The sequence below is a fragment of the Phoca vitulina genome, unplaced genomic scaffold (genome assembly GCF_004348235.1).
Source record: "Phoca vitulina isolate PV1807 unplaced genomic scaffold, GSC_HSeal_1.0 scaffold6, whole genome shotgun sequence".
Classification (NCBI taxonomy): domain Eukaryota; kingdom Metazoa; phylum Chordata; class Mammalia; order Carnivora; family Phocidae; genus Phoca; species Phoca vitulina.
Genome location: NW_022589709.1, coordinates 48,416,125 through 48,438,608, shown reverse-complemented (window position 1 = coordinate 48,438,608; position 22,484 = coordinate 48,416,125). Strand labels below are relative to the sequence as shown.

At 40.6% G+C, this 22,484-nt stretch overlaps 1 protein-coding gene across 2 annotated transcripts in view; it reads left to right on the top strand.

Moving 5' to 3' along the window:
* Positions 1 to 22,484, top strand: part of CMYA5 (cardiomyopathy associated 5) — an 88,154-nt gene that overhangs the window by 33,399 nt on the left and 32,271 nt on the right. Inside the window, exons 2-6 of one of the 2 annotated variants that reach the window (XM_032404118.1) lie at positions 97 to 10,315; positions 13,449 to 13,544; positions 15,055 to 15,288; positions 17,684 to 17,706; positions 22,113 to 22,231. In XM_032404118.1, the coding sequence (XP_032260009.1) occupies positions 97 to 10,315; positions 13,449 to 13,544; positions 15,055 to 15,288; positions 17,684 to 17,706; positions 22,113 to 22,231 (10,691 nt within the window). The remainder of the gene's footprint in view (positions 1 to 96; positions 10,316 to 13,448; positions 13,545 to 15,054; positions 15,289 to 17,683; positions 17,707 to 22,112; positions 22,232 to 22,484) is intronic. The other variant, XR_004299392.1, reaches the window with a different exon arrangement.

The window sequence follows — 22,484 nt, the reverse complement described above, 5'->3', positions numbered from 1 at the left end:
GTGAAAATAGGATATTGACATTAATATCTGTAATTAATATAGTGTTATTTTTATAATAATATGTACTATTATTAATAATACTATTACTTACTTTAGATTATCAGACCAGGATGAAGAGGGCAAGACCAAGCAGAAGTGTATCATATCTGACCCCTCCTTTTCCATGGTGACAGTTCAACGGGAAGATAGTGGAATAACCTGGGAGACCAATTCAAGCAGGTCTTCCACTCCTTGGGCCTCGGAAGAGAGTCAGACTTCTGGTGTGTGTAGTCTGGAAGGGTCAACTGTGAATTCTCCTCCAGGGAATGTTTCCTTTATTGTGGATGGAGTTAAAAAGGTTCGGAAAAGAACGCCCAAGTCAAAGCGTGGCTCACCATCACTGCGTCGGAAAGGCAACAAAAAGAGAAATTCTCTTGAATCTCAAGATGTTCCAGCAAACACAAAAGATAATCCTTTAATTTCAGAAAGCCAGGTATTAAGCACCCAGAAAGAGAAGTCATCTACTGGCATTTATGATAAAACGAGAAAAAAGACCATCTCAAATACACCTCCTATTACCGGGGCAATATACAAAGAACACAAGCCCTTAGTGTTAAGGCCAGTCTACATAGGAACAGTACAGTATAAAATTAAGATGTTTAATTCAGTTAAAGAAGAATTAATTCCTCTACAATTTTATGGAACATTGCCAAAGGGTTATGTAATTAAAGAAATACATTATAGGAAGGGGAAAGATGCATCCATTAGTCTAGAGCCAGATATGAGCAATCGTGATTCTAATATAGTTTCTCAAACAAGCAAATTAGTAGGCCAAAACATAGAAGATGATAAGGTAAAAGAGTTTGCTTCACCCTGGAAAGCTGCATGCTCTAAAGGATCAGAGTCCTTGACTTCTTCATTCAGTCGTGAAGATGAAAAGAAAATTTACGTTGATTCTCCACTAAAGGCCGCATCTGCCACCAAGCACACAGTTTTCTCTTATGCAAGTAATGACACAGCAGAACAAGAAATACAGCTCATCCCTCCACAGTTAGTGCCACGACAGCCAGGTGATGAAGCAAAACTCCATGAAATGGAGCCTTCCTCTCTTAAACCTGATACATCTACAACTGGGTTCCTGGAAACAGCGAAAGAAGAATTTGAGCCTGATTCACAAGAAATGGTAACTTCAGTCTTACCACCGTTCGTGGATGAGGTAAAGAAGGAAGATATGTATTCTGTTGACCATTCCATTTCATTGGAGGCAGAAAAGGATTCTCTGGAAACAGGTGCACCAGGTCTGGCAGCATCCATCGAGGAAGATTTTGGTCCAGAGACAACAGAGCTGGACCTGACTTCACCAGAAAGGGCAGAACCAGTCTCTAAACAACAAACCCCCCCTCCTTATTGTGATGTCAAAGGAATGGAGGAAGAAAACGTGCCTGAGCCATCCATTTCTCTTTCTGAACCTCTAGTGTTAGAGGAACCAAAGAAAGAAGAAGTTGAAACTTCTCTACCGATAGCTGCTACCCCTGAACCTGAAGATTCTAATTTAGTGGAAGAAGAGATCATAGAACTTGAATACCCAGAGAGTCCATCTATTTCCAAGAAGCCCTTCTCACCATATTTGGCCACTGAAGTGGAGCAGGAAGAAGAGGAGATCCTTTTACCATCACTGAAAACATCCACACCTGAACATGTTGCTTCATCTGAGGAAGAAAGAGAGGAAAATGAGTCTGTTTCTACTGATTCTGCTTTTGTATCAGAGTATTCAGTCCTACAGGATTTGCACCATGAACTAGAGAAGCAAGAAGTTGAGCCAGTTTCTCCATCCACTGTAAAAGGTATATCTGAACATGCAATTTTTTCAGAAGAGGAGAATGAGGAATTTGAGCCTTTGGCCTCTGCATCTGAGTGCTCTCTGTCACCATCTACAACTGAGCAGACTTCTGAATGCCAGTCCCCTCAGTTTTCAGCAGCTTTCTCAGAACACGTGGTCCTGTCCGGAGAAGAAGCTTCAGAAAGTGGATGTTACACACCAGATTCCACATCTGCTTCTGAATATTCAATTCTATCCCAGGCAACAAAAGGCTCACCGATGAAAACAATTGACCTAAAGTCCCCATTAAAATCAAAAGATGTTTCTGAGCACACGATTTTGTCAGAAGAAAAGAAGGAAGACACTGGATTGTGTTCCCCAAATGTGGCCTCTGTCTCTGAACGCTCTTTCTCACCATCCATAGCTGAGCAGACTTCTGAATGCCAGGCCCCACTGTTTTCAACTGCTACACTGGAACAGGCAGTCATGTCAGAAGAAGAGGACCTAGGAAGTGAGCATTTCACAGCAGATTCAACATTGACTTCCCAAAATGCAGTTCCACCAAATGCAACACAGGAATCCCCAAAGGAAATAATTGATGATGTGTCCCCATTAAAATCAATAGGTGTTTCTGAGCACATGATTTTGTCAGAAGAAAAGAAGGAAGACACTGAATTGTGTTCCCCAAATGTGGCCTCTGTCTCTGAACGCTCTCTCCAACCATCCACAGCTGAGCAGACTTCTGAATGCCAGGCCCCGTCATTTGTAGCTACCCCATCTGAGCATATTGTCCTATCAGAAGAGACAGTAGAAATTGAGTGGTACACACCCTCCTCCACCTCGACTTCTGAATTTTCAGTACCACCATACACAACACCAGAATCACAGGAGGAAGAAATTGTCCACAGATCCCCTTTAAACCTAAAAGGTGCCTCCTCACCCACGAATTTCTCAGAAGAAGAGCAAGACATTGGACCTTTTTCTCCAGACTCAGCATTTGTGTCAGAATTCTCATTTTCACCCTATGCAACTCAGGAAACGGAGAAAAGAGAATTTGAATGTGATTCTCCAATATGTTTAACATCACCATCTGAGCACACTATTTTGTCAGATGAAGACACTGAGGAAGTTGAACTTTTTTCTCCAGACTCAGCATCACAAGTTTCAATCCCACCATATAGAATCCCAGAAACAAAGAAAAATGAATTTGAGCATGATTCACTGGTAACTGCAATATCTGCTTCTGGATATTCTGGCTCTTCAGAAGCAGATGAGGAAGACACTGTGCCAACAGCTGCCACACCCATACCTGAGCACCTTGGTTCATCACAGAAGCAACAAGCCAAACCTTCCCCTTCAATGTCTGCACCCGAAGACTTGAGTCTGCCATCTTCAACAAATAAAAGAGAGATCACAAAAGTTGAGCCAGATGCTCAAACAACCTCAGTGTCTGTATCTGAATATCTCATTTTGACACAGCAGCATATAATTCAAGCATTTCCAGAACCCGAGTCTGAAGACTTGATTTCACCATATTCAACCAGTGAAACAGAGAAGGGAGAAATTCAGACTAGTTCACCAGCAGCTGCAACAGCTGTTTCTTTACCTGCACAATCATTTACAGTAAGGGAAGACACCAAACCAGTTTTGCATTCATCTCAATATTCAGTTTCACCTGATTCAGTCCATGCACTTCAGAAAGAACAAGAAGCCAAAGCATCACTCACTTCAAAAGCTGCAAATGAACAGATGGCTTTGTTAAAAGTTAAAAGTAAGGAAGAAATTGTGCCTGATTCTCAAGAAGCTACAGCACATGTATCCCGGGATCAAGAAATGGAGCTTCAGCCTCCAAATGTTCTAGGGTCTGGGATGAAATATTCAGTTCTGCCTGACTTGGTAGATGAGCCAAAGAAGGATGTGAAACCCAATTTAGCTCCCACTGTGACATCTGAACTAGAACAGAGAATGTTGTCAGAGAATGAGCCTGAGGTAATAAAACCATATTCACCTCTAAAGGACACGTCTTTATCTGGACCTGAGATTTTATCTGCAGTAAAAATGCAAGTGAAACACGACTCTAAAATAGCTGATACATCTAGAGTGTTGCATTCAGCTCCACCAGGAGTGCAAGAGGAAGCTGAACATGGACTACCCGCACCAGAATTTTTGGAAGAAATAAAGAAAGAAATTGAACCCAGTTGTTCAATAACCACATCTGTAACTAAGCATGATTCAAGCTTACCCAAGTTAGGAAAAGAAGAAACCCCAACAGATTTATCTTTTACCACCCCTATAGAACATCCAGTCTTAACAAAAATAGAAAAGAGTGAATTAGGAAGTGGTTTGCCACCACTGGTGACATCTATAGATGAGCATTCACTTCTTAAAGAAGAAAAGGTAGCAAGGAAAATGAGTTCTTCTCCCACTGTAACTGCTGCATCTGAACAGCCAGCTTGGTCAGAAGCAGAGAAAGAAATTAAATTTGATTCACCTGCAAGAATATCCTCTCTATCAGATCATTCTTCGTCCAAGGTAGAAACTGAAGAATTTAAACCTGGGTTGCCAATAACCAAAGCATCATCTTCTCAGCTTTCAGATGTATCTAAGGAAGAGAGGGTGGAAAATGAACAAGGTCTTTCATTTTCTACAGTCCTTGACTCTGAACAACTGGTTTTATCACAGAAAAAGAATTCTGTGTCTGCCTCAGAGGTGTCAGGGCCTGAACGTGTGCTTTTGCTCAACCAAGGTGGTGAGGTGAAGAAAAAAGAAACTGAACTTGCTTCTTCACAAGACATGTCACCCACACCCAAACATATAGTTCTGAAAGACAAAAATGAGGGAATGGAAAGTTCTTCTCCTGAGTTGGAAAATTTAGTGTCAGCAGACTTAACTTTGACCCCCAGAGATAATAAGAACAAACAGACAGTGGAGCCATCTTCTACAGCTCAGGGAGATTTCCTGTCAGAAAGACAAGACCTTGCTCTGGCGGAGCTTTCTTTGGAACTTGAAAAGAAAGACAAGCCACACCAAGTATCAGAATTACCAAGCACTGAGTCAGAATTCACTTATAGTTTAGGTGGGCAAGATGGATCCGTAGATACAAAACAAATAAAATCTCCCATAACCGAAACAGAGGATTCTGTCTTAGAAAAGGGCCTTGCCGAGCTTAGGAGCAGAAGAGAAGGAAAAGAAGAAAACAGGGAACATCATGTGTCAACTACAGTTGACCCTGAAATTTCAGAGGTTTCATCATGCCTAAGGGAGGAACCTCAGATTCAAGAAATTAAATCTTTCTCCCCCAAGGTAGTCAGCTTAGGGTCAAAAGAAGCATTGACCCCTCTGGTTGAAGGAGACAGCCCCAAAGAACCTCAACCACATACCTTTTCTTTAAAAGGATTATCAGAGAAGTTGAACCATTCAGCTGACATTAAAATGGGAGAAAAACAAGAAATAAGCCCATTACTGTCAACAGGAAATTTGAAGACACAAGTGATAGGATATATTGAAACAAAACTAAATGAAGAAACAGACCAACCAAATTCATTCTGTGTGCCCCAGAGTGTAACAGAACCATCAAAGATTGTTTCTTCTGACCTTGTGGAACAAGAGAAGCCTAGAAAAGCACTTCATTCAGATCAAGGTGTTAAATTACCTGATGTAAGCATGTCTTTTGCAGATAAACAAGATCTAGGTGTTAAACAATTTGTATTTATGAAAGAGAATTTGCCTTTGGAAGAATCAAAATCATTTATCACAATTGAGCCTGCAGATGTTAAAGAAACACAAATGCAAGAGGCCCTTTTTGTTCCAAAGGATGAAAGCTGGATGCTGGAAAAGCCAGAAAGGGATCTGGCAAGTCAACATGAAGAAAGAATACCGGGATCTGTGGAGCTGGGTTCCTCTGGCAGTAATGATTTGATGACAGGGCAGCTCAAGGCCGCTCTGCTGGATAAAGACCATACATGTGAAACCAGAGAGCAGCTTCTGCCACATTCTGCTGCAGAATCTCCTTTATCATTACGAGAGCCAGTATCTACTCTCAATACCTCCAGTGGTGACATAGAGACCTTATCAACTAAAACTTACTCTTCTGAAGAAATAAAGCTGGCTCCCAAACCAAAATCTTTCATTCCAACTGGAAATGTAGAGAGAAATGAAGCAGAGCGGAAGCAGATCTTCTCTTTTGTGGGGAATGAAAGTTTGATACTGGAGAAAACAAACACAGAATTTTCCAGGCCTTGCAAAGAAGGCAGCCAGGAAGAAATCAAACTACCTTCTGAAAGAATCCACCAAAAACCAGTGTCTGACCCATCAATGGAACAGATCAAATCAGAAATTATTCCCTCTCCCACCAAAGCAGCCCATTTCCTGGCAGAAGATTCAGAACCTGCCTTGGGCAATGAAAAAGAAGCACACAGGAGTGTATCTCCTTTAGCTGGAGAGAAGTCATTAGAAGAAGCAAAAATGATTCAGTCAAAGGTCGTGGATGATGTTAATGAGAGAGGGAAGCCAGCATCGGAAGTGAAAATACCCACACCAATAAAACCCCTCTCCTCAAGGCAAGAAAATGAAGAACCTCAACCCGCAGAGCCACCCGAGGTGACACAAAAGTTGCCTAAGAAGCCAGAGGCAGTTGAGCGAGGCCTTTCTGAGGAGAAGGGGAAGAAAGGAATTTTATCTTTCACATCATGGATGTCCAGTTTGTTTTTTGGCTCAAGCACTCCAGATAAGAAAGTTGCTGAAAAAGATTTAGAAACTCAGCCAAGTCCATCTGCAGAAAAAGCAGTGCCTTTGACAGAGTCTGAAGGAACAGCTTCAGCTGACTCTAATGCAACCGAGAAACCAGCTGATCGTCTGTTACCAGAGGCAAAACTTAAAATTGCTGAAAAATCCAGAGGCACTTTAGTTAAATCTGGTGAAGGCCAAGACTTTGAAGAAAAACCCACATCTTTATCAAATGTAGCAATTTTACAACAGCCAAAATCCAACTTTGAGGTGTCTAGTGAAGATTATGGGAAAAAAGAAATTCTAGACTATTCAGAGGAAATGGACCTAAACTCGGTAGTTTCTTCTGCGGATGGTGAGGAACATCTTGAAATTCAATCTTATTCTCCCATGGGTGAGAAATCCATTGTGGGAGAAGTGCAAAATGCGGTTCCTCTTCATATCACTGATAGTAAAAGAGCCCAGAAGCCAGAAATTTCTGATCCATCTAAATGGAATATTTCTATTCTTAAGAAAGAGCCAAGAAGTGATCAAAAAGAAAAATCACTCTTTTCATTTGATGCAGTAGATAAGGTGCCACAACAGCCAAAATCAGCTTCATCTAGCTTCACAAGTAAAAATATCACGAAGGAATTGGAGAAGCCAGAGACAATAATTTTGCCAGTAGAAGAATCTAAATGCAGCTTAATTGATCTGGGTGAAGAGAGACCGAAGAAAGAAATGCTAAAACCTACTTCCTTGAAAACTTCTGAAGAGGAAACAAAACTCAGGTCTGTTAGCCCAACTGAGGAGAAAGGTGACTTGGAGACCAGATCATATTCCGTGGCAGAAAACAAGGTGCTGGCAGAAAAGCCAGAAACTGTGGCCCCATTAGAACTTCGAGATAATGACATAGGGAGGGCACAAATTGCACATGGATCTAGCCCTATTAAATTGGAAGAATCAAAAGCTGCAACTGTGCTGCAGCAAGTCTCCCAAAATGAAGACCACAAAGAAGGACGCACAATAATGAAGCAGGAGAAAGAAGAAAAACAAAAGCTGTCACAAGTATTTTCAGAAGGAAAGCAGCAGCAGGAAATTCAGCCTTATTCTGTGATTGTAGTCAGGTCTATGCCTGAAGAATCAGGTATCTCCTTAAGTCTTCCTTTGGATGAAACGCAGCCATTTTCATTAGTTAAAACCGTATCAGTTACTGAAAAATCAGAAACTATGCTCTTGGAGGGTCACCCAGAAATCAGGGAAACAAGGGCAGTAGGAACTCAACCACATCCAAGAGAAGAAAGTAAAGTTTTGGTAGAGAAAATCAAGACGTTCCTTCCAGAGGATCTTCCTTATCATGATGAAAGAGATAACTACTCTTTACCTAAGGAAGGCAATCTGATATTGGAAAAGTCAAGCAGGGATATGGCAAGTCACAATGAAGAAAAGGGACAGGTCACAGCGGCAGAGCCATTGAAAGGTGGTTCAATAGATATCACAAAAGAAAGTATGAAACAAGGATCTCCATCTAAAGAATCTGAAAGGATTTTAGATCATCGTTTTGATGAAACAAAGAGCTTAGAAACCCCACCATATTTGTTGTCATCTGCAAAATCACAAACACTTGTTTCAGGAACTTCTCCAGAAATTAATACAGTGAAGAAACAAGAAATGCCAGGGTCAGAATTGACTCCAGATAGGCATACAGTCCATACTATCCAAACTTCTGAAGACCTAACATCTGAAATGTCTAAGCAATCGGTTCTTGCTTCAGAGCAGCATATGGAGGCTGTGGAAGATGCCCACATATCTTCAGCAAGTAGCAACTATGCTCAATTTATAAAGAATGCATCAGCAATCAATGCTGGTAGAAGGGTTCCTGCTAGAGAAAGATCCAAGGAGCCTGAAGACACATATGTGAAAGATGAAGACTTCACAGTGACTAGTAAGCCAGCTGGACTTTCAGAAGATCAAAAGAGTGCCTTCAGTATTATTTCTGAAGGCTGCGAGATATTGAATATTCATGCTTCTGCATTTATTTCTTCAGTTGATCAGGAAGAAAGTGAACAAATGCAAGATAAGCTAGAATATTTGGAAGAGAAGTCTTCGTTTAAAACTATATCCCTTCAGGACAGTAGTGAGGCCGTTTCTTGCCATAAAACATTAAAGAGTAAGTTAGAAGATTCTGATCAAGTTATATCACTGCAAGACAATAAACAAAAGGAATCTCTTAACATAAAACGGGAGGTAGCCACAGATTCAGAAACTGATGATTTCACCTTTAATCAGCCCACAGCTCCCAGTGAAGAAGATTATTTTGAAAAATATACATTGATTGATTATAACATCTCCCCAGCCCCAGAAAAACAAAAAGCTCCATGGAAATTAAATGTTGAGGGGGAACTCCCAAAGGAAGTTACAGAAGATACTGTCTCTTTCCCAGAAAGTTCAGAGGAAAGTGCCTTGGAACATGAATATGACTTGGTGAAGTTAGATGAAAGCTTCTATGGGATGGAGAAGGACTCCAGCAAATTATCTCACCCAGAGACCCAGAAGCCTTTGGATATCCAGCCATCAGCTGACAGAGATGCCTCAAAGAGCATAAATAGAGAGGTGGACTTAAAGTCACCGGGGATGCCTTTATTTGGTGCAGAGGAAGGAGTTTTGTCACGGACCCAGATCTTTCCTACCACCACTAAAGCCATTAATCCCGAACTTCTGGAGGAGCCACCTGCATTTGCATTTTTATACAAGGATCTGTATGAAGAAGCAGTTGGAGAGAAAAAGAAGGAAGGGGAGACAGCTTCTGAAGGTGACAGTGTGAATTCTGAGGCATCGTTTCCAAGCAGGAATTCTGACACCGATGATGGAACAGGAATATATTTTGAGAAGTACATACTCAAAGATGACATTCTCCATGACACATCTGTATCTCAAAAGGACCAAGGCCAAGGTCTGGAAGAAAAAGCAGTTGGTAAGGATGATTCATACCAACTGATAGCTGCAGAAGGGGAAATTTGGGGGAGGTTTGGAACTATTTTGGGGGAGAAGAGTCTGGAAGAGGAACAGAAAGCTACTTACAGGGAAGGAGACTCAGTATGCCATGTGGAGACCCTTGACAATGAAGCTATGCAGGGGAAAGCTCCCATCACTGAGGAAGTCACAGTGGTTACCCAGAAGGTAAGCTATGCGGTTCCATTTGAAGACACCCATCATGTCCTGGAGAGAGCAGATGAAACGAGCAGTCAGAGTAATGAAGCAGCAAGTGCAAGTCCAGAAGTCAACCTGAACATCCCAGTACAAGTGTCCTTCCCAGAGGAAGAACTTGCATCTGGCGTAACTTGTGTTCAAGAAACACTGCAAGAAGAACCTCAAATAATGGTCCCACCTGAGCGAAGTGAAGACAGACTCTGTAGTAGCCCTGTTCAGGATGAGTATGAATTTGCCGAATCCCTGAATTATGAAATGGTTGCTCAAGACACTTTATCAGAGGAACTGTATTCAGAATCCACGCCTGAAGATGTGTTATCTCAAGGAAAGGAATCCTTTGAACACGTCAGTGAAAATGAATTTGTGAGTGAGGTAGAACAAAGTATGTCTGCCAAACAGAAGGAGTTGGGCAGAGAGAAGACAGAACAAGAACAATTGTCATCAGAGTCAGCAACTGAGAAGGAACAGAGGGAACCGAAAAAGTCCCAGATCGACACATACTGTTACACTTGCAGAAGCCCAATTTCTGCTGTTGACCAGATGTTTGGCATGCACAAGGACCATGACGTTGCAACACTTGATACAGCGATAAGTGCTGTAAAGGTAAAAAAGATTTTAAAGCATATAAGTACATAATAATAATACATTTAATCTCTTTTCATATTTCCTCAATTTAAAAAAATGACCAATATTTGATATCTTCATATTTAGGGATAATAGTCTGAAAGAAAGCTAAGAATTCTTCCCTAGGCATTCAGTTAAGATCAATTTGACAAATGTTTATTGGGTATACACTATGTGCAAGGCATTTTTCTAGATTCTGGCAATAACAGTGTAAATAACACAGGGTCACAACCTTTGAGGGGTTTTATCTTATGGCGGTAGCCCTTAACATTATCCAAAAAAGCCAAATAATTTTATTTTTATTTTTTTTATTTTTTAAAGATTTTATTTATTTATCTGAGGGAGAAAGAGAATGAGAGAGAGAGAGAGAGCACAAGTGGCGGGGTTAGGGGGGAGGCAGAGGGAGAGGGGGAAGCAGGCTCCCCACTGAGCAGGGAGCCTGATGTGGGGCTCGATCCCAGGATCCTGAGATCATGACCTGACCTGAAGGGAGCCAGGCAACCAAGCCAAATAATATTAAATTGAAAAATATGCTTTTGAGCATAAAACACAATTTATTTTCTACTATCTACACTATCATTCTTTAGAAATACACATTTATATTACACTGAGCAATTTTATTGCAAGTTTTATAAAATATCCAATACAGTCATTTTAAATTTTGGTTTCTCCATATTTCCTTTGTGTATAAAATTGATATTAAAAATGGAAAACTTTTGCATTCTTTCTATGTCTATAGACTCCCAATGTTAAAATGTTAAAAAGTTAGTCACAACACATATCCTTATGCATATTATTATAAATACTCTACTTCCCCAGAGATACTACTATAAGTAAAGCATTTAGTCTTTGCAATTCTCATGTACTTTTAGTAGCCTACTAACTGGAATTCCCACCCTTCTCTCTTCAAGCCATCCTCTAATACATTAGCCAGAATGACCTTAAAATGCAAGTATTCACAAGAATTGAGCACTTACTATGTGCCAGGCACTGTGTTAAGTTCTTTATATATAAGATATCTTTTACTCCTCATAACAAGCCTGACATCATCACCAATTTGCAGATAATGAAATTGGTGCAGATAGGTTAAGTGATTTGCCCAAGGTCATGGAAGACAGACTACGATTGGTACCCGGGTCTGTCTGATGCCAGAGCTCATGGTCTTGACTGTATATCCTTATTGCTTGGCCCAGTGCCTTGCTAGTGGTGCAGTTTGCAATATGATTATTCAATTAGGTCACTGTTAAATAATTGTTAGGCTCATTTTGATTTTAAAAAAATGGCATATTAGAATGTTGGCATTTTTTTTCCCAGAAAATTAAAACTTCTCAATTATCTAACATTGGTTCTGTTTCTCCAGGATGAAATTTTGTTGAAACTTTACCTGGTAAAGTTTGGGGGTAGAAGATGGAGCAATTTTTTTTTTTTTTTTAAATGAACTCTCAGGCTTCTGGATGCTTTAGCACTGGTGAAATGTGCCCTATTCTGTGATGACGGTTGGTCTTGTTAACTGACAACTACTGGGCGCTGTCAGCAGAAAGAAGACTAGATTTTTTTCAGCTTTCTTAATTACGGTTTATTCATCTCTGAGTTTAAGAAATTAAAAAATAATTCTGTCTAAATATTATCAATTTAAAACAAATTTCAAAAGCAAGGAGATATGTCTCCTGATTTAAAACCATTTTAAAGTTTTTCCCCCCTGACCTTCTCTAAACAGTATGACCAAAAAAAATGAAAACTAGTTCACTAAAGCCAAAGAGACCTGCTTTGTTTCGCTAAATCAACTGTGAAGAGTAAGAGTTGGTTGGCAAACTTATAAAAATTAGAGATCAATTTCAAAAGTTATAACTTGAGAATTCCCTAGCATCTTGTGAGTAGGCCATTTGTGATTGTTCAGGAATTGGTAGCTACGTTTATAGATCACCCAGGTCCTTACTTCTCCTCCCCTGCCATTCCCACTGTGGTGGCTTATTTTTTGTTACTTAGCTTCTTCCTTTACTCTGTCCTTTCTTAGCCTTTATTGACCTCCCATTCCATGTGCTAATCATTGGGAATGAAAACAAAAAGAAAGGAAAGTGTACAGCATTGTGGGAGCACAGTGTTCTGAGAAAGGAACCTTTTGGGAGCGAGCGAAGTGGTGGAGTAGGACTGGGAGGGTTAGGGAAGTTGAAGCTTGGGTGACCTTCAGTAAGATAGGGTTTTTTCCAGCAATCAAGGGCACGGAGGACATTCTAAAGATAGGGAATACCACATGAAAAAGCTCATGGGTGAGAAAGAGTTCAAGGAAAGATGGGGCTTGTGGAGAACAGGCAAGGGCTGTAGAGGGAAGCCGACCCCAGGATCCTGAAGGGGCTTCCATCCATGTAATTTCTCCATCATTCTGTGGATAGTGAACCAGGCAGCCGAAACTTTGTTATTTATGTTGTTTCTTGGTAAGTTTAGTGGGATGGATTACAGCTGGGTTTATAACTGCGGCTAAGATAGCTATCATCTTCCCTCATCATCCATACCTTTTCTAGTTGGCTGTTGCTTCTTGAGTGTTTTAACCTTTTGAGGGTTACTAGAACTTTTAGGTCTTTGTAGACAGTTTTCATCATTTGGTATGCTAAACTTCTGGCCTGGTGACATTCTGATCACCTTCTCGGGGTCAGGTGATCCAGGCCTATCTGAAGCCATTGGTACAACTATGAGGAGACCATTTGGATATGTTGGACCAGCAAAAAGTCTGCAATCTTAGAAAACAATATATAAACATCGAGGCTTTACTAAGGAGAAAGAATTCAAATCCATAGTTTACTAAAACAATATGCTTTGAACTCATCTATTCAATAAGAAGTCTTTCCTCTTGCATGAGAAAATAAACTTTCTATTGCTCTCACTCATAAACCTCCTAATTGTTCTCACTCACAAACCTCCTAATTGTTTTCATACAGAATTATCTACAGTCAGTTTAGATAAAGCAGCAAAGAAAATTTAAAGATTGATTTGTAAGTGAACATGATATAGTAAATCTCTACCAAATATACTAAATTTATAAGGAAATTAGAGCTCACTGCTTGAAGTTCTTTTCCCAGATGTCATATGCTAAGCACATCTTAATTTTTTTCTTCAGGTCCAATTAGCAGAATTTCTTGACAATTTACAAGAAAAGTCCTTGAGGATTGAAGCCTTTGTTAGTGAGATAGAATCTTTTTTTAATACCATTGAGGTAAGTTACCATATCCCTTTTACTTTGACCTGGTTTGTTCGTGTCATCACAAGGAAATGATTCTGAGACAGAACAATCTGAATTAGGGATTGTGTGTACGTATGTGGTTTGCCATTGTTGGTTTTGTTCCATTAAAAATGAAGGTCTTTAAAGTCTTTCATCTGTGTGTCATCAGTGAAACTACTTCCTTTCTTTTTTTTATTAATTTTTTTTATTGTTATGTTAATCACCATACCTTACATCATTAGTTTTAGGTGAAGTGTTCCATGATTCATTGTTTGTGCATAACACCCAGTGCTCCATGCAGGAAACTACTTCCTTTCTAAGGATAAACGACTTGCCCTTAAAAAGATATATGCATTTTTTGGGTGCTTACTATGATAGGGCAAATGCTTTGCATGATTTATCCAATTTAATCCTTACAGTAACCATACAAGACAAGTGTTATTAATATTGTTCCTATTTTATAGATAAGAAACTGAGAGTTAAGTATATTACCCAAGGTCATAGTAAGTTGATAGTAAGTTGAGAGCCAAAATTTGAATTGATCTGAATTCTTATTTGCTCCACCATCCTATCCTTTACCGACTAGCTCTGCAGAAATGCTCAAAGCCCATGCCAAGTGTCCCATGCCCAGGACAAATGAGTGTCTCTCATGGTACCACTGCCTTTGATGAGTTCATGCCCTCCTAGCTGCTGGCCCCGGCTCCCTCCACAGTGAAGGGAGGTGGGGGGCAGTGCTCCAACCATATGCAGAGATGGCCCAGGCATCCTCACTTGGTCAATCAGGAGTGGCAGAGGGGGCCCCGGCAGAAGGCTGGTGCACAGTTTCCCTATCACTAGGGCAACTCCGTGTCCTAGTTTGCTTGAGAGGGGTCTGCTCAACTCCTGTTGTAGATCAGTTAACACCTGCTAATTATTTCTAGTATCCCCCACCAAATATCTGTTTGAGTGAAAATGGTGAGGCATCTGGATTTGTCCAGGTGGGCAATACAGTTTCTCCTACTGTGGTAGAAACTGCCCTTCCCTGGAAAGCTTGTGGATGTAGCATCCTGTCCAGTATCCTGCTGCTCCCTTCCTCACTCTATGATTTTCATGGAGTGGCGAAATGGCCTGAAACCCTCTCCACCACCTGAAGGCCAGGGACCTTCATTCACTGTGATGCCATTTTCAAGTTTTATCCTGTGTGAATGTAAGTGGGCAAGTCTTCCACACAAATCTCTTTTTTGTGTGTGTTTCCTTAACTAAATCCTTCCTGACAATCTCTTACAGTGAACTTTACTGCAAAGCTTACTATGGCCAAGAGGGTTGGTGGGTTGGAAACTTAGACTGTGCGCATAATCTATGATTCTCTTATCAGGACACCAGAGGTCAATTATTTGAAAGGCTGGTGTTTCTCTTAAGAGAAAAGAAAAGAAAAAAAGACATGAAAACAAGACTTCTTGTTTCATTCAGACTTGAGTTTGGTTTTTTTTTTTTTTTTTTTGGCTTTGTTTTATTTATATTTTAGGAAAACTGTAGTAAAAACGAGAAAAAGCTAGAAGAACAGAATGAGGAGATGATGAAGAAGGTTTTAGCACAGTATGACGAGAAGGCCCAGAGCTTTGAGGAAGTGAAGAAAAGGAAGATGGAGTTCCTGCATGACCAGATGGTCCACTTTCTGCAGAGCATGGACACAGCCAAGGACACCTTGGAGAGCATCATGAGAGAAGCGGAGGAGCTCGACGAGACCATTTTCCTGACTGTAAGCACCAGTTCAAATGGGCCCAGACACTCTGCATCTGCTATCCTTACCCAAGTCTACTTTTAGAATTCACCTTTCAGTATTCCCCAAGATCATTTTTTTTTAAAGATTTTTTTATTTATTTGACAGAGAGAGAAACAGCAAGAGAGGGAACACAAGCAGGGGGAGTGGGAGAGGGAGAAGCAGGCCTCCTGCCGAGCAGGGAGCCCGATGCGGGCCTCGATCCCAGGACCCTGGGATCATGACCTGCGCCGAAGGCAGACGCTTAACAACTGAGCCACCCAGGCGCCCCTTCCCCAAGATCATTTATAGTTCTGTGCAGGGTTTATATAATTCTGATACTTAAAAATGATTAGGGCATGCCTGATACCTATGGGAAAGGCCCAGAAAAATCCTTAAAGTCTTTTTTTAAAAAAGATTTTATTTATTTGTCAGAAAGAGAGAGAGTGAGCACAAGCAGTGGGGGAGCAGCAGGCCGAGGGAGAAGCAGACTCCCCCGTGAGCAGGGAGCCCCATGAGGGACTCGATCCCAGGACCTTAGGATCATGACCTGAGCCGCAGGCAGACACCTAACCGAATGAGCCACCCAGGCGCCCCAAATTCTTAAAGTCTTAACAGACAGATCTAGCTGAAGGACACATGCAAGTCAGGTCACAGCATCATCCATTCACTCTGTCACATAGATTGGTCACCTTCTAAGACGGAAGGAAAGCAGCCTGAAAACCTTACTCATGTCGTGCTTTCCCTTTGGGTACCAGCCTGATCTCCCAGTGCCGGGCATCCTCAGGCTGGCCTCGGGGCCCGTCCTCTCCACCCCTACTCCCTCATCTGAAGTGACTTCTCAGAGGGACCTTTCCCTCCGGGCTTCAGCAGGTGGCTGAGGGTAACATTCCAGTACACTTGCAGCATGCGGAAGAATGACGTAATGTGATGCCTCTTTCAGGTAGCACGTGGATGTTTTTGTAAGAGTCTTCCTGGGGACCAGATTCCCTAATTCAGACAAATACCTTGTGGACTGAGATTCCCCTGGGTGATCCTCAGATTGCACCACAGAGGCAGCTCTTTGCTCTCCTAATTCCCTAGAACATTCAGTAAGATACTGGTTCTCCATGGAACCAGGATTAACCAGAAGTGGTGTAGGCCGATCCCACACCTAATTGTCAAACTGGAGGAAAGCACCATCTTATGATGAGCGGGGACCTCCCTTTCAAAGTTCCCCAGTCCTCCCAGCTCTCTAGTAAAGTCTGGAGATAGAGCAAGGCAAAATGGAATAAGGTTAGGCTTTTGATTTGTGCATACTTCTAGCCAGGACAAATCTGAGTGAGATGGACATGACATCCTCAAGAGAGAATGAAAATCATTCAGTTGCTTTATGTTTAAGGCAAAGCTTTGGTCTTTTAAAATTAGGCACCTCTTGGGGCGCCTGGGTGGCTCAGTCGTTAGGCAGTCCTCTGCCGTTGGCTCAGGTCATGATCCCAGGGTTCTGGGATGGAGTCCCACATCGGCTCCTTGCTCAGCAGGGAGCCTGCTTCTGCCACTCCCCCTGCTCCTTCTCTCTCTCTGTGTCAAATAAATAAATAAAATCTTGGGACGCCTGGGTGGCTCAGTTGTTAAGCGTCTGCCTTTGGCTCAGGTCATGATCCCAGGGTCCTGGGATCGAGCCCCGCCATCGGGCTCCGTGCTCCGCGGGAAGCCTGCTTCTCCCTCTCCCACTCCCCCTGCTTGTGTTCCCTCTCTCGCTCGCTGTGTCTCTGTCAAATAAATAAATAAAACCTTAAAAAAAAATTAGGCACCTCTTGTGAAGTATAACATTAATGAGGTTCTTTGTGTTCCCTGAGAACCTTGCCTTTGTTTGATAAGAATATTTTCTCTCTAGGACCAATTGTAAAAAAGAAAGCATTTTTTTTTTCTGCTTAGAAAAGTAATATGTATCCATTTTAGAAAATTTGGAAAATACAGAAGAGCACAGAGAAGGTGTCACCCAGAGATAACTACTGATTACATTTTAGGTATTTACCCCACATTGAACAAATGCAAGTCCTTTTTCTTGCTTTGGAGAATTCTATTCTGGAAGCTAAGCTGCTTGTTAATGAGTAGAGAGGAGCAGCATAAGAATTCATGGCTGGCTTTGCTTATCATAGAGAGTAGAGCAGAACTGGAAACTAAAGCGCCCTCCATTCCTGCCCAGTCCTCCTCCCCTTCTGAGCACTGATTTCCTTCCAGAAAGGGGCTGTAGCCTTCCAGAAAGAAACAGCCTCACGGAAGCTAAAAAGTTACCTTTAGAACATGCATAATCTTAACACTCTTAGTTGGTTTTTCTTTTTGTTGTTAATTAGTCTCTCTCTTTCTCTCTCTCCCTCTCTCTCTCTCTCTCCCCTTTTCATTCCCTCATAAGTCGTTTGAGGAAATCAATGAAAGGTATATAAAACATGGCACAATGTAGTGGCGACTGAGAATAGCATGACTGTATGCTTTATTTTTAATATTTTGATGCTTTCTAGAAAATGAGCTGCCAATTAAAAAATACATACATTTACTGAGCTACTGAATTTTCACTTTTAGACACTGTGCTTTTAAAAGCTAAACGACAGCTTTGAAAGAAAATTGCATGTGCTTTAGTTAAATAACAATTATCATAATGTAGATTTTTAACTGCTTCCTTTAGATGTGTTCTGTATTTTCAGCCTAATCTGGACCATCTTTCTTGTCATTGCATACAGAATACTGTGTAGATACTTAGACTTATTGGTTAAATATGAGCATTTGAAAGAATCATTCATTTTTGCTTTGAGTAATTTTATGACTTATGTAATCTTAATGGAATGTTCTCTCATTTTCTCTTCAAAAGATAGGCATGCATTTATCTTTCTGCTCAGCTAATCTAAATGAATCTTCCTCTTTTGATTATGTTTTATCTTTGTTGCTGTTGTTAACACTCAATCTAAGGGAAATTTGTCATTATCTTAAAAGGCAAAACACTCAACAAGAAACTAGGAAATGTCTATAAAAACACATACCATCAGATCTATATTTATCTTTTGGAGCATCTGATATATTTATTTTTATTTTTATTTTTTGGAGCATCTGATATTGAACTGCTCATACTGATCTGATACATTTTCCCTTTTGCCTCAGGGCAAGACCTGAGGTCCTTCCTACCAGTTGAGCCTAATGTTCTTATCATTTTTACCCCTTTCGTGTAAATTTTTAAAACTGTATATTGTAAAATTATAAAATTGTGAGTTTACTTCAATGCCACATTGCGAGAGAGCATAAAGCAAAATAAAAAATTTGTATTTGTGATATACTAATATATAGAAACCTGATTTTTTCAGATAATGAAAACTGCACAGATAAATCCTGTTTACCTTCAAAAACAATCTATTCAACAGAATATTGCTAATAAGTTTTAAGAAAAAAACTTGTTTAATATTGACATTAATCAATAAAGTTTTATTACAGTGGCTCTCTTATAGATCAGTTACCCAGGGAGCTTTAAAAAGTGCTGACATCTGAGTCTTACCTCTTGAGATTCTGGTTTAATTGGTCTGGGGGATGGCCTAGGCATCCTTAAAGCTTCTGAGGTGATTTTAATGGGCAGACAGGGTTGAGAACCTCTGGTTTCTAACGGTCTATCCTTTGGCTCAATCGTTCCTCATACTGGCTGCACCTGAATTACCAGTGGGGTTGGTTAAGCCAAAGTCCCTGGACCCTCACCCCAGGTCCACCAGAGGGGACCACAAGGTGGGACCAGGGCTCTGTATGTTTTCCAGTCCTCATGCAGGAGTCTGAGGCACACGAGGCAGGCCTGGAAACTCAGACCCAGGCTTTGCTCCCAGTTTTCTTTATTTTTTAAAAATTATACATTCCTCTAGGTATTACTGATTTGTATTTTCATCTAAAAAGTATATGGATTCATAGTGCCATTTCATATATACTGGACAGTGTAGATGCATTATTTGCTTATTTGTACTTCATCTACTCATGGAATGTACTGATTGATTGGCAGGAAAATTTGGCGAATAGAAAATTGCACATGCTTTTATCTTAAAAAATGCTGTAGCACATTTTTATTTTTCTGCACCTTAGAGTATTAACTTGCTAATATGAATTGGCATTCATTTAATTCTAAATACCATTTCTTTGGTTTCATGCTTGAACTTGTTCATCCGTGTGTCATTTTAATTCATTATTATTTCATTGTCCAGTTGACAATGAATTAATCTCTGCTAAAGCTGCATGCCACCTAAAGGAGAGTACACTTGGGATAACCATTATTTTCCTGTGAAGAAAAAAGATAGCAAAATTTGGGATTTGGGATTTAATGGAAGCCCTGTTAAACATGCGTGCGTGCACGTGCGCACGCGCGCATACACACACACACACACACACACACACGTGGTGAAGCTTGATTGTTTCACCAAAAAGAAGGCTTTTATGTCCTCAAGACAACTTCTGCCTCACAGTCTGCCTCACAGTCTCAATTTTATTGGTGTTCCTTTCCATGAGAAGAGCTTATTACCTAGTTGGGTTTTTTTTTTTTACCTTGTTTCTTTTTCCTCCCTTCATATTATATCTCTAAAGGCAGTGCTGGTCTATTAAATGATTTTTCTCAACACTGAAAATGCTTAAATTAAGGAATGCTGTCAAGCATATTTAGACTCAATATTTGCATATTTTGAAAAACACATTTGCTTAGAAAATGCTGGGCTGTTAAGAAGGTGCATTTTTTTTCTCATGTTATAATAATGAAAAAGAAGGAGAGTTCCAACCATTATAGGACCTGCTTTTAAAAAGATGTTCACTTGCCCTTTCGTACACTGATGTTAAAATTGAGCAGATTAGTGCATAAGGGAAAACTCAAACATTTTATTTGTGGTATCTACAACCAGAACTTTTGTGTTTCAGAAAGTCTCCCATCTAGTCAGTGATGTGCATTGACTAGGCTTAGTATATGTATCAGTCAGCATTGTTCGTTAATTCAGAATCTATCATCTCCACCCTCTGAGCCCCCACCAAAGCCTTCATTTAGGTCCGTGGTATCTTCCCTCACCTAGAGCATTGTGGGCTTCTCCCAACCGATCTCACTACGCCTCTGGTCTGCATAGTTGCTCTGATCCTTTCTCAGACTCCTGCCAGGATATTCTCACCTTGTGAAGACACTTCTGTGGCTCTCCTTGCCTTACAAGATAAAATGGAAATGCTTGGTGGACATGAAAGGCTCTTCACAGTCAAGCCACAAACCTCCTTTTCATTTGTTCTCTATCTCCATTCCCCAGTTCACAAGGCAGCCCATGGGCCCCTCTGGCCCTCAGACTTGCTACACCCTCTCACAGCTCCATGCCTTGATTCACGCCATTCTTCCGTCTGCAACACCCTTCCTTCCTTTCCTGCCTCAGGAACTCCTACTCATTCTTTAAGACGCAGCCCAAATGTCACCTCTCTTTGAAGCCCCTACTGGACCCATCTGTCCCAAATCAGATGACAGTGAAGCTTATTATTCCTAACACTAGTAAGTATAGTGGACACTCCTTAAATATTTCAGTTATATTTTATAATCTTTTCCCCTCACATTGATGAAAACATTTTACCAGACCTGAGATCCTGATAATCTCACCCAAGTGAAACTGTCCTCTCCTCATTCAAAATCCGTTAAACGCCACTGTGTGCCAGGTAACACAGTACAGTACAGTGGTGAACAAAACAAAGTCCTCTCCTGCATAAGATTATAGTCTGGTGAAATAGAAAGACAAAAACAAATAGGTTGTGATAAGTTCGAGGAAGTAAAATTTAACAGAATAAAGGGTATTAGGGACACATAGTGCTGTGTGAGTAGTATACTCAGGGCTGGCCTCTCTGAGGAGCTGACATTGGAACAGAGATCTAGGTTAAGTGAGGAAGGAGCCATACAATATTTAGAAGAAGAAAGTTCCAACAGCAAGTACAAAGGCTTGGAGGTGGATCTGTGCCACCCAAACCAAAAAGTCCATGCTAATGAAGCTGATGGAGTTCCTCAAAGCTGGCTTAATTGCTGGAATATAATTCTAGTGCCCTGTGAGCCAGGTGCATAGAGGAGAGCTCGTAACCAAATTTTAGGCCCCTCATGCTGAAGTGAAATGCTTTTACAATCTCTCCTTCCCTTTTTACCTCTTTGGAATCAACCTGTTTTGTTTTAAAGCCCAGTTTGCACCTGGATACAAATGTTAAGTGTTAGCATCCCTCCTAAGAGGGTCATGAGTATGTAAAAGCTGCTGACTTACAGACTGTGGTGTGTTTAGTCTTTCAAGAATTTATAGACTTTATCCTCCTTCACTGCTATATCCCCAGTACCCAGAGCAGTGCCTGGCACATAGTAGGTGAACATAGTTTTTGAAAGACTAATTAACTAGAAGCGTAATTGGAAGGGTTGAGAACAGCAAGGACATCAAAGAGTGTGTGAATTTCCAGACGGGTTCGCAACCTTTATATCCTTCAGGAAACAAAGAAAAAAAGAATCGTTAGAATATCGTAATTTTTAGGACAAACTTTACAGATGCAAAATTGAGACTGTATAATTTGATGGCATCTATTCGGGTCTGAGAATAGAGGCATGGAATTTCTAATATTAACCAGTTTCACCAAAGAATCCTAAGAATAAATAGATTTTAGACCTATCTTTCTGGACTTCAAAACAGTTTAACTCCTTTTTGGATACAGTGCCTCACAAAACCCACCACTACCACTACCACCACCAACAACCACCTCATTTTAAGCAATTGTTTCTAGCTTTCATTCTGTATGTTAATAATTTCTTGACTTACATAGAAATGTTTCCCCCCCGATAGGTTGCTTTCTGCAATGGAGAGCACTGCCTCTTTAGAGAAAATGCCTGCTGCGTTTTCACTTTTTGAACATTATGATGACAGCTCAGCAAGAAGTGACCAGATGTTAAAACAAGTGGCTGGTAGGAATTTTAAGATATTAATTCCCTCGATGAAATTTGGCAGTGTTTCCTTGTTTGTTTTGTAAAGTTTTTAAATTAAAGTATAGTTGACAATATTATATAAGTTTCAGGTGTACAACATAATGATTAAAAAATTTTATACAGTAAGCTGTGCTCACCAGGGTAAGTGTAGTTAGCATTTGTCACCATACAACGTTATTACAATGTTATTGACTCTATCCCCTACGCTGTACTTCTCATCTCGGTGACTTAC